The following is a 12,552-nucleotide window of genomic DNA, read 5'->3' as shown; positions in this document are numbered from 1 at the left end:
CACACACACACACACACACACACACACACACACACACCAGCAGCAACAGTAGCAGCTGATTGTTAAAGTGTCCCCTGAGGCCATTTAAATACGATCTTTATCCAAAAATCTGCTCTTAACCTTATAGCAAATACACAATCTGAATATACACAATCTGAATATATACTTCACTAAGCGGAACTCTCTCAGTCTCAGAACTAGAAGTTGACATAGTAACATTCAGCGTCGTGATCGCAGTCTGTGAAAAGATGAGTGGGTAGCGCAGCTCTCAGGTCTGAAGCCAGTAAAATGATTTATTAAATTATCAGAGAAGAGGAGGAGTGGATATATAGCCGCATAATGGTGTCGTAACATGATGTATGTAAAAAAGTGTGTTCCCTGTTTGGACCTTTAACATCCGTGACAAGAGACAAAGCAGTCAACAAGCAGGCAAACAAACAGTTTGATTAAATCCTATTTGCTGAGGTGAGGTTGATTGCAAAGCACTCTGGTGTGTTACATGTTGAGCAACAAATCATCACAGCTTGAAGCACACAGTTGCAACACATTTATTGAAAACCCCTCTTAGGCATGTCAGTGAATGTAATCTGATTAGATATCGCATAAACACCAAAGAGAGAATACAGAAAATGGAGTGAGGAAAAGGAGACAGTTAAAGACACAGCGTGGTTGGGGTGAGGAGATAGGATACGAGGAGGTCAGAGAGGAGAGGTATGGGTGGAAGAAGGGCAGAAAAGTTGCACATGGAGACAGAACCAAAGGTAAAAATGTTGGGCTTTATAAGTGAGATGAAATAAATGGCTGGCCTTACCTTCGACTTGTGCTGAAACTAGGGCCAGTAACACCAGTGGAGTGCACAAAAACCACCTGATCTGCCCCGCTGACAACATCCTCACAATCAGTGGTCTAGACCTGCACAGAGAGATGAGAAGCCACACTGAGACAAGTAAGAAAAGTGTGAGGAAGAAAGGCAGGGAAACGCCGAAAGAAAGGAGGATTTCATGGCAGAAACAACAGGAATGCCATTCAGCTGTGCAGTCGCTCTGTGGGTCAAGAGGACCCACCTTGCCCACACAGCCCCAAGGCACTGATCTGGAATCAGTTACTCTTCCTGTCTAATATCCACTTTGATGCAATTACAAAGCAGCAGCAAATCAAGTCTAGACTGACCACAGAGCAGTGGCAGAGCCTCCACGCCCACACAGAACCGGTTGTAGGCGAAACAGTGGACGACTTTGTTTGAGCGAAGAGAAAAGAGAGGGGAAGCAAACAGAAGAGAAGAGAAGAGGAGAGGAGGGGAGAGGAGAGGAGAGGAGAGGAGAGGAGAGGAGAGGAGAGGAGAGAACAGAACAGAACGGAAGAGAACAGAAGAGAACAGAACAGAAGTGAAGAGAAGAAAAGAGACGAGAATGGAAGAGAACAGAAGAGAACAGAAGAGAACGGAAGAGAAGAGATGAGAACGGAACAACAGAACAGAAGAGGATAGAAGAGAACAGGAGAGGAGAGGAGAGAGATGTAGGACAGACAGAAGTTTGATTGACAGAGGAGCGAAGGAACATTTCATGACGAGTGCCACTGCTTGACCACAAGAGCAAACACAAGAGCTCCTCTCCTCATCTCCTCCTTTCACCCCCTCACTTCGTGTTCTCTCCCTCTCCTTCTCTCCTGACCCTCTCCACTTCCTCTCCATTCTCCCACTCATTATGTGGAGGATGCAGACATATAATCATTTCTCTCCTGGGGACTCACACTCACACACCTTGCTGTGAATCCAGTGCCGGCCCAAGTCTTTATGGGGCCCTAAGCAGAGTTGTGTTATTTACACCAAACCAGTGTGACTCTTGTGCTGTTGTTGTTGTTGTTTTATGTTTTTTACCTTAGAGAGCAGTAAAATCACAAAAGTGTCAGACTATATTCAAAGTATTCAAAGTGTGGTAATATTGAACTTTAAATTAAACAAGTAATCCAGTTTAATGGCTTTGTTTTTTAAAACTTAGACGTATGTACACGAAATGAACAACTACAAAATAAAATCAAATATCTAAAGATATCTAGACACCTTTGGGGGCCCCTTGGTGATCAGGGGGCCCCAAGCAGCCTCTTAGTTCACTTATGCCTTGGGCCGGCTGTGTGTGAGTCCTGTGAATAAGAACAGCATGTGCAACAAAATACATTTCAAAATTGAATCAGTGTCTGATGCAAAGGTAAAGCCAGTGTCACTGAATGAACATGCAGCTACTTTTTGCTTCAGACACTGAAGACCGGGAAATAAAAGTGCATATTAATAAGCTTTTAGGAAGAGGAGAGTGGGATGGAGAGGACAATGAAAAGGGTTTCAAGAACATTATCATCATCATCATCTCATACTCTATCTTCGTCTCTGTGCGCAAAATGCTAATAAACGCATCACAAAACTCACACGCAAAAGTTTAACCATTGTCCACGTTTCCTTATGGCTATTCCTCGAAGTTTAAAGGGAAACTGAAACTAAACTTTGCAATTTGTTAATTTTAGGGCTTAAGGCGCCGCCCTCAGTACAATGAAGTCTACACACGCACATGCTTTTTAGTCTATTTGTGGAACAGTTTTGAATAAACTCAAATGCAATTAATCACAATAAAAACTCTACCCACAGAAACACGCGGCGAGACTGTGTCACCACCAAAGACAAGGGTTATTTTATCCTACAATAAATGTCTCTATAAAGCTCTCTATGAACTACATTTAAATATATATATACATTTAAACACATTTAAATATATATTTAAATGTATATATATATATATATATATATATATATATATATATATATATATATACACAAATTATTTTATTCTTCCAAGTTTGACCGCATCCAAGGATCCATCGATCATTTCAAAGTGCTACTAACTGCTATTTGATCCGATTCTGAGGCACATTTGGGTCAAACTGTCAAATCGCCTCACATTGAGTCGCTGCGATCAAAAACAGTCCAGCGCTGCTGCACCTGAGACGTCCACACTATGAATGAAATCGCCTTTCATACCTCTCCAGGCATCAATTCAAAGCGTCCTCCTGTCCCCAAAGGAAATCCTTAGAATACCATAGAGTGTTGCTGCTGCTGCTGCTGGTGCCTCCCAAAGGGTCCCTCTCTCTATTTCTCTCCCCCCCCCCTTCTCTCTCTTTCTCTCTCCCTCCCTCTCACCGGATATAATTTCGGTCAGTCCGGAGTGGGTGTTTTTCTCCTCGTTATTCGACCATCCCTCCCTCCAGCTATTCCTCCTTTAATGTCCCAACCCCTTTCCTGTGCCCGGGATCATCTCAGAGAGAGAGAGAGAGGGAGAGAGGGAGAGGGAGAGAGAGAGACCCAGTGCCGCTGCGCAAAAGCTTTGCGTTGCCAGGTTCAGGTTCCAGACCCTCGGGCCCCTTTGAGTGCGGCTCCGCGAAAACCACGAGCCTTGTGGGGCACATGTGACATCTGTGGCGATAAAGGAGCCACATGGTCATCACCGAAACTCGTATTTTTTGTGTGTTTTTTTGAAGATATATACAATAAAATCAAAAAGTCCGGCTGAATATGGCTCTGTGTGCGCTTGGAGCAGGTGTTTGGCTGAGACCGTGTCCTGTGTGCGCTTTGAGATTGGAACAGAAACCATCTAACTAGTTTGAAAGCCATTCATCACTTCAGAGTTTTTCCAACTTAATAAGTCCAGACAGCTGTAGAAAATCTGGTCATTTTTATAGTGTGTGCTGGACATTGACTTCAGCAGTGGTCAGCAATTGGTGGCCCATGGGCCAAAACTGGCACGCCAGCATCAGTATCTTGGCTCCAGCAGATTATTTAATAAATCTGATTTTAAATGAATTGCTTATCTTCACACAAAAATCTAATTTCATGAATTCAGAGCTTTTAATTTGAAAAATTCAAACAGATTCTGTTGCTAGAATTGACAGTTAACTTAAATTAAATGTTTGATTTGAAAAATAAAAATAAAACACTGTTGTTGTCATGGACGGCCAGGTTTGGGAGTAAATGTCCGTAAAATAACTACTTGCATGTGTTTGGCTCAAAGAAGAAGCAGTGATTTTTAAATATTGAAAGATGCACAATGAATATGAACAGTACGAGTTTGTATGTCACACACATTTGTCTTTGCAACAAGCTGCTGATTAAAGACAACGTCCACATTATTGTTAGTTTAAGGTAGCAAACGTGGGTTTTTTTTTCTAACTGAAGACGTTTAAAAGCACTTTTCCTGATGAAGATACTATGTTTTGGCCCAAAATTCAAATGTTTACAAAAAAATTGGCCCTCAACCACATTTACTTGCTGAGGGCCGGACCTAAGCATTTTGCTGCCCTCTGCAAGGTTGGGATTTGGTGACCCCCACCCACTCCCGTCTATTTATTTAAAGTAACTCTCTTCAGACAAACAAATATGTAGAACAGGGATCGGCAAGTTAATGTGGCTGACACTTTTCTGGACATGGCGTGCGCCCAATAATGGCAGACACAGCTGACACTACCTCACCATAATCTAGTATAATATTACACAGGCCTGTCAAATCTTCTGAAAAATGAAAAGTAAAAGTTTCTAACTTTCAGCTATGCTGCTAACCACCTCTTGTCTCCTATTTAATAAACAAATAAAAGAGTGGGCTCTTCTCGTCTCAGTGGTTGGAAGTGGACAAATGTGAGAGTGATAAAACTCCCAGCAATTTGTCAGAATTGAAGACTTATATATGTTGTTAAGTCTAAGTTTGTTCATTACCAACACTTTCTTTAAAAAAAAAGGGGGGCGGCGGTAGTCATTGTTCTTTCTTTGTAATCCTGTTCATACACTCAGCTCTTCTGACAGAGAGACTTTGTGACCCTGAGGGGGAGGGATGGAAGTCATGAGAAACAGGCTGGTGAAATGTGCCAGTGACTGACGGCTGAGTTGAAACACCAAATAGCTAACACTCCAGGTGTGTCCCTGGGGCACCACACACACACACACACACACAGATAAAACACAGCAGGTATGCCTTAGCTAAACAACTGTCCAGATGTCATAAACACTATAATCAAGTGGATAAGGATTCTCTGTCCTCCTCCCTCCTTCCTCCTTGCTTCTTCTTTCAGCCTCTTCCTCCTTTCCTGTCCGTCTGTCATCCTCTTTCCCCCTCATCTGTTTGCTCATCCTGGAGCAGACCACACACACCAAACAAACACACAACAACACACTGCTGTTATGACTTAAAATCTATACCCGTGATAAATGTTGAGGTCTGTGGTAAAAAACTATATCTGTAGACATCAGGCCATGCATTTCTTTCTCATCTGGGCTTGGTTTGATATCTTTGTTCTGTTTGGTAGGAGTTGTCTGGAGTTGTGCGACTATTTTTCAGTTCATTTAGTGAAAACTGCACTGTGAGTACATTTTTGTCAGCACGATACACTGAACTGAATTTGACAAAATCGTTTTTTTTGTTCAGACTCATCCATAATTAAACCTCAGGACTGGCTTTCTGAGTTGAGCCACTTTCTCAGCGCGGCCTTTGTCTCAAGATATACATTTAAACATGAACTTTTCTTTTTTTTGTTTGGTTTTTGCATGTGCACACTGTAGTGTGGATGGAACAGTCCAGACTGAGACATCTCAACTGTGAGAGTTCAACAAACCGGCGGTGTTGGAAAGACTTTGTGACTAAGCAGGGATCAACGTGTCACCTGTACAGGGCTGTGATTACCATAAAATGTTGACAGACCTTTATGATAATCGTGATGACTCCTTGACTCTTCCTCGAGAACCACCATTTCGTATTCTTCACAAAGTTTCTGCTAGAAGGAATGCCATGAAACCTGGGACAGACACTGTTGCCCAGCAGATTTGATTTCTTATGCAGAGGTAGAAAGTAATGAATTTTTTGGTGTACTTTTACTTTTACTTTAGTATGTTTTTTTGGAAGTCCTGTACTTTGCTACATTTTAAAGCATGTGTCATGTGTAAAAAAAAAAGTAAAGAATGTTGGCGTGAATTAAAAAAAAAAATAAAAAAATCACGCTCCGAAAACGTTGGCAGTGAATGATGAGGACACGTGAATGAATGATGAGGACAGGTGAATGAATGATGAGGACAGGTGAATGAACGATGAGGACAGGTGAATGATGAGGACACGTGAATGAATGATGTGGACAGGTGAATGATGTGGAGAGGTGAATGAATGATGTGACAGGTGAATGAATGATGTGGACAGGTGAATGATGTGAAGAGGTGAATGAATGATGTGGACAGGTGAATGAATGATGAGGACAGGTGAATGAATGATGAGGACAGGTGAATTGGCGCTAACTGATGTCCCTAAGTGAGTGAGAAAGTTAAAGCATTTGTGACCTTTGACCCATTTTGACTGATTTATTTTGTCAGCACTTTAATTTGTAAAGATTTGCCTTTAATTAAAAACAATTCAAATGTGAGATTTGTGTCCCCTTTTTGCACAACACAAGAAAGAACCCCAACATTGAGATAGAGATTTTCATCTCAATGGGTTTTTACCTGGTTAAATAAAGTTTCAATAAAAAAACAAGACTGCATATACAGTATATTAATGAGATGTAATAGTCACCAATAATTCCCCCTTGGCATTCATTCTCATAAATGTGGTGACCTTTTAACTTAATATTACTTTTCTACTACAACATCTACAACGCTGATGACATTTTCACCATCCTCATTTGTGGTACACTGTATGCGCGGTTAGTAAATGTTCACATATTGAAAAACTAAACTATATTTGTTATTCCTGAATAACATTTGCATGTTAACATTCTGCATAAAGCATGGTTGTGCTTGAATGCAGCCCTCAGAACTACTAGTGTGTAGAACTCTGTAGACATGTTAATAAATGAAGAAAATGACAATGACTGTAACTCACCTGGATTCATTCATCCATCCATCCATCCACCCAAACCTCATCCAAGCCCACTCAGATTCGCAAAGTGTTTCTCAAGGTGAACAAGGGATTAAACAAAGTCCAGAATTTCTATGTGCATCACCACCACATGTCCTTTCTTCCAGATATGGCAGACTTCACCCCATTCACGCAACAAGCCTCTGGCGGCCTCTGTTGGTCATGTTGGCAAGTGCAAAAGTGCGAAAGAACAGACAGATACACAGAGCCACCAAAAGCAATTTCACTTCCACTCTGCGGGGTGAAGTAAATATGCCGTTCACGATCAAACACATAAAATCTTCCACGGTGGACGTAGCTAGAGAAAGCAGTTTGCTCAGTTTGTGTCTGAATCCCCACCAAGACCTATAACCTACATCCCCAGAAAATTCAGTCACAACATCAGTAACATACATGTTTTTATATACTTCTACACTCACAAACAGACAAATACAGACATAAATCATGACAAAATGTAACAGGTCATGTCAATGTTTCCGTTTTCCTCTGACTAATGTAAGTTGACACATTGTTGTCTTTGTGTCATTGGAATGAACGCAGCTAAAACTGCAGGTTATCCATGTTATTATTTTTTAGTGGATCTTTGTATTCTGAGTCACTGCAGACCACGGAGGATTGTGATTGACAGCTGCTCTCTATGGACTCACAGGACGACAGACCTAAACCTGCCCTGTGAATGAACCAGCCCTCTCTGCTTGTTGCTCTTTCCTTCTTTTATTTTTAGTCATCCATATACAGTATGTCTTTGGATGTCCTCTCTTTGTTTTCATCTTCATCTGTCCCTTCTTTCCACCTACTCCTAATCTATACCCCCCTCCTCCTTCTTGAATAAATGCAGCAGTCACATGGTGGAGTTGATCTGCAGGTCATTTAGCTCACTGCCATATGGTCAAACTGTGAAGTGAGTTTATTGCAGGTGCACACACACACACACACATACTAGAACAGTGTCAGACATCAGATTCCTGATAAATATGTTTGCATACAATCTTGTGCAAATTTGGAGGAGTTCAGAAATGTTTCCTCAGGATTTCACGTTTGTAACACCTGCATGGTAAAGACTTAGTGGCAGAAAATGGTATGGATAAAAGGTAAAAGCTTTGACAGCCTATTACATCCAGTGTGATACCAAGAGTGTTTAGGTGTGTCATCGACACAAAACACAATTTCCTGTTTTTTAAGATATAAAAAAAAAAATACTCATGCACACAGTTTTGTTCATCTGCAGCCTACAAATCTATTGTTTTCCTGGTGTTGGAGATAAGCAGTCATCCACCGGATTTTAATACTCCTTGTTTACGTTGGACCAGAATATTATTGTAATAATAAAACTGATCAAACTGCACCACTGGCGATTGCGTTTCCTATTCTTTCCTATAATTTTTACAAACAAGCCACTATTGTTGGTAAAAGCATAATTTCCTGTGTAGCAGAGGATTTCTCTCAGGAAACACGAACCCCCTGACCGTCAACACAACACACGTTCAAGCTTGAAGTGGGGAAAACACACATGGCAGAGTATTGAGGCTGTTTTTATTTTTATTTTTAAAACGTATAGAAAAAAGCAGCAATGTCATTTAGTTTCACAAACTGCTGCATTTTTGTTTTTTTTGAAAAGGGTGAGTTTTAATCTTTTTTTAATCTTACTTCTTATGTCAAACACATTTCTGACTGTGTGATCTTTTGAACCGTCTGATCCCGCAGCAGATTTTCTCTAGACTAACATTCCTAATCTCTGCCACACACAACACATATAGAGTCAAAAGAAATAATAATAATAATAAGCTGCAATGTGAAATCACACTGCATACACACCTGCAGCCTCCTGCCCTATATTTTTAAGGCCCAGTGATAACCAGAGTCATGGAGATTAACGGTCTGCAGCGACAGACGACGGCTATCGCCGTGTCATTCACACGTCCAGTACAGTGAGCTGCATCTGAAACATGGTTTGTTTGTCTTATAAGTTCAAGCAAAGGACCTGACCTGGATAAGCTCAAGCGCGAGCAAACAGCTCGTTTCCGTGATTTTGAACTTTTTCACTGCTAATAACAAGCAGCAGGTTAATATGAGGGCAGAAGTGGACTGAAGTGACTGCAGCCTATGATTAGTCCAACCAGTCACAGTTATTAGTCGTCTTGTCATCTATATGAGGTCTAACGTTCCCAGAGCGACACCTGAAAGCTCTTAAGGTCACAGTTTTGTGCAGCATTGAGAAGCGTTGACGGAGGCAATTCATTTAAGAAAATATAGTTATTTCATCTGAGGCAGGTATTTACAACACGCTCATGGACATGCATTGGAGCAGACTACAGCTAAAGTATTTTATAATTTCGCATTTTTATTCTTCAGGTTGGAAGTGGATGGTCAATCAATTCTGTTCAACGCATTTGTGATTAAGGATGTTCTCATTAGCCTTCAGCAATTTTAAAAGTTTAGTATACGAACACAGCACAGACGCGAGCTCATGTTTCAGAGCCAAAGTTAGGGATTATGCCATGAAATAACTTTGTCTCAATATGCAAAAAAATGGTACACAAATAATATTATAATAATAATGATATAATATAAAAAGGCAACGTTTCCCATGGTTTGCAGAAAAGTAAGTGATGTTTTCTGGGTTCATAAGAATATTGTCTACGGCAGATGTTCAATGATGCTAAAAATGTAATGATACCAAAATGTTACCTGCTAAAACATCCACATTGAAACTGTGTTTATCTAAAATGTGGAGCATTTCCATTTCCATCATATTAACGAATCATTAGTAAATAAGTAATGACATCACGGATAAGAATCATGTTTTTATAATAGCCTTTCCATTATGCATATACATGTATTGATTCTAACAGTTTCAACAATTATTGGGTAAAAATGTGCTTTAAAAAAAAAAAAAAAAAAGGCTACTTGAACAAAGGTGTTAACCTGGCCGAATACACAGAGCTGGCAGTCATGGTCTAAAAAGGGTTTGGCAGGTGGCTAACGTCACGTCATGCTGTGACTTGTCCTGAGCTCTACGCCCGGGGGAGGGAATTGGAGGACAGGACACCATTCACTTAAAAACACCATAATCACGCCTCTGAGGCATATAGGCCATCAACTTGACTAAGTATAGAAACATTCCTTTACTTCAACACTGTTAAGTCTAGTCTCCTCAATATTAGAAAGGGTTCCTTATTTCTAATTTTTTTTATGTGTTTTAACCTTTATTTAATCGAGGCAGTAGCGTATTCACACATATCGACCCAGTATTCATTTATGACATATCAAAAGAATTTCTAACCAAATATGCTCATCCTCAGCCTATTCTTGTTCCTGGTTTTTCCATGGCTGGTCACACATGTCAAACAAAATACTAGTGGAACTGAAATCTGCACCAAATGTGAATATTTTTTTAAATCCAGGCAAAAAAAAAAACCACTTCTTTTCTCATGTGATTATGATTGAGCTCTTTTAGAGCATTTTAAATAAAAACATCATATTTTATGTTCCATTTTAGTCTGACTTTGTTTTCTTTCTCTCTTTTTATTAATCTGTGCTCTGTTTTATTTCAAATTGCTTTACCTTGATATGACCTTATAATATGAGCCACTTGGTGAACACTTTCATCCTAGATGTACATGTTTGTTTTTGGCCCCACTTGGAGTTGTATTCCTGACTGTGGCAGTGTGACGGTGGCTCTCAGTGCTCCAAGCAACAGCATGTTGTATCAACACATTGCTCTCTGAGGGCACATGAACAACACCCCACTCAATTATCTAATGAAAAAGCCCACAAATCACCATGGTTTGGACATATTAGTTCTAATAATTGAATTTAAAATGAGAAACCTACATCAGCACAGATTGTTTGTGAATGCATTGGCTTTTATTTTTTATTTATTTTTTTTATCCTGTTGAAGAAACACATTATGGTTGAATCACTGCAGGTTTTAAACAATATACCCTCAACTCTTTTCCTTCTGATCTTTTCCTGGAGCAGAAATCTTCACTAGTCTCTGTCTCAGGTTTCTGCATGTGTGTGTGTGTGTGTGTGTAGCCTTCATTTTTGTTTTAAAACACACCTTTTTTTGTTTGGTGTACCAAACAGAAACAAGCATAATATCAGAGTGAATGAAAGTAATGTGGAGGTTAGCGTTGCATATGTGGCTGCAAGGATAGACGGATAAATGGACAGATAAGTGGATGTAATGTAGTGGTGGTGTCATCTGACAAAGTCCATTCAAGTCGGTGCCTGTTGTAGAAGATAAAAGGAGGGTGAGAAAAAAGGGAGGATGAATAAGTGGAAGCCCCTGCAACGTCTGTGAGCAAGTCTGTGTCGCTACAAGAGACCAAAAAATGTGTGGTGTAATGTGACGGTTATTTAAGGTGACATGGATCTGTCATTTGTCTGTGTCTATGTCTGTCTGTCTGTTAGGATTATTCAAATAAGAGACGGTTAATTAACTTTGGAAATATGAATTACATAATTAGAATATTTAATTTGACTATATGCATAAAACGTGACCAAAATCCGACTAATACTAAGGAATAAGAATCAGATAAAGCGGTAAACAGTCTGTGCGGTCTAACACTTCCACCTGCTGGTATTTTTGTAGAGGTGCATCCAGAGGAGGCGCTGCATTTACTGATGTCCCTTTTAAGTTGTTGTTTGGCAGGAAAAACAGCTGTTTGGCTGATATTTCAACATTTTATATAATATATTGTCATAATCTTGCTTTTCAACTGTGGCTCTCCACCCTTTGTCTTAAAGATATCTTAAAAATAAGCATGTGACCTGCCATTACAGGTAACATGGACAATAGTTTAGAAACTAATTTTTCCTTCTTGAAATTTGAGGATTTTTTTTGAAGGCCACGTCAAAGTGTTTTGCAGAATATACTATTTCTACATTTTATATTGTAGAATAATTTATAAGTGTATAAAATGTCTCTTTTTGTATGTTTTTTTTATGTGATACTGTCACTACAAACAAAGAAGTCTGATTGTGTCACTCCTCAGAGACAAAACCACAAGCACGTCAGTTTGTTTATCAGACACTTGATGAAACTGTTTAATACATTAGAACATCAGCTTTGTGGAAAAACACAAGACACACTTTCTCTTCAAACCTGACATTGAAATTCTTGATTAACAAATAAAGAAAAATAAACATCTGTACCTGGTGAAAATGTTTGCTTCCTAACCTCATAATGTGAATCTCATACATTAAATGCATTCTCTCACCAATACATACAAACACCTTCATATTTTGTATCAAAATACTTCAATGTTGTGTTTTGTTTTGTTTTAAATACTGTAAAATACCTTCATTGGAGTTATAATAATTGATCTTTTATAGACTTTTCATTTTTCTGTATGTTCTCAATCCTAAAAACTTTGACACGGTCACTTTCTACCTACAGTAAGTGTTTTTTACACATTTAAAATTATTATTTAAGATTATCATGTAATAATAAATCTTAATTCATGAGGTAATTATTGAATTGGATGGTATTAGGATGTTACATTTAAATATGAGTACTTTGTTGTTGTATATACATTAAGAGAGGTTGTGCAAAGGCTAAATTATGCAACTGTCCTGTGATGAAACATCATTAGTGGAGTCAGATCATCCTTTT

General features: G+C 39.3%; 1 protein-coding gene across 1 annotated transcript in view; it reads right to left on the bottom strand.

The window, feature by feature from the left end:
• The window catches only part of col14a1a (collagen, type XIV, alpha 1a), a 131,652-nt gene extending 128,438 nt beyond the window's left edge, over nucleotides 1–3,214 (bottom strand). Inside the window, exons 1-2 of the mRNA XM_058646975.1 lie at nucleotides 3,026–3,214; nucleotides 812–912 (exon numbers count right to left, since the gene is read on the bottom strand). Coding sequence (XP_058502958.1) covers nucleotides 812–890 — 79 coding nt within the window. The 5' untranslated portion in view covers nucleotides 891–912; nucleotides 3,026–3,214. The remainder of the gene's footprint in view (nucleotides 1–811; nucleotides 913–3,025) is intronic.
• Nucleotides 3,215–12,552: the final 9,338 nt, after the last annotated feature.

The sequence above is a fragment of the Solea solea genome, chromosome 13 (genome assembly GCF_958295425.1).
Source record: "Solea solea chromosome 13, fSolSol10.1, whole genome shotgun sequence".
Lineage (NCBI taxonomy): Eukaryota > Metazoa > Chordata > Actinopteri > Pleuronectiformes > Soleidae > Solea > Solea solea.
This window is presented reverse-complemented; position numbering and strand designations above follow the sequence as displayed.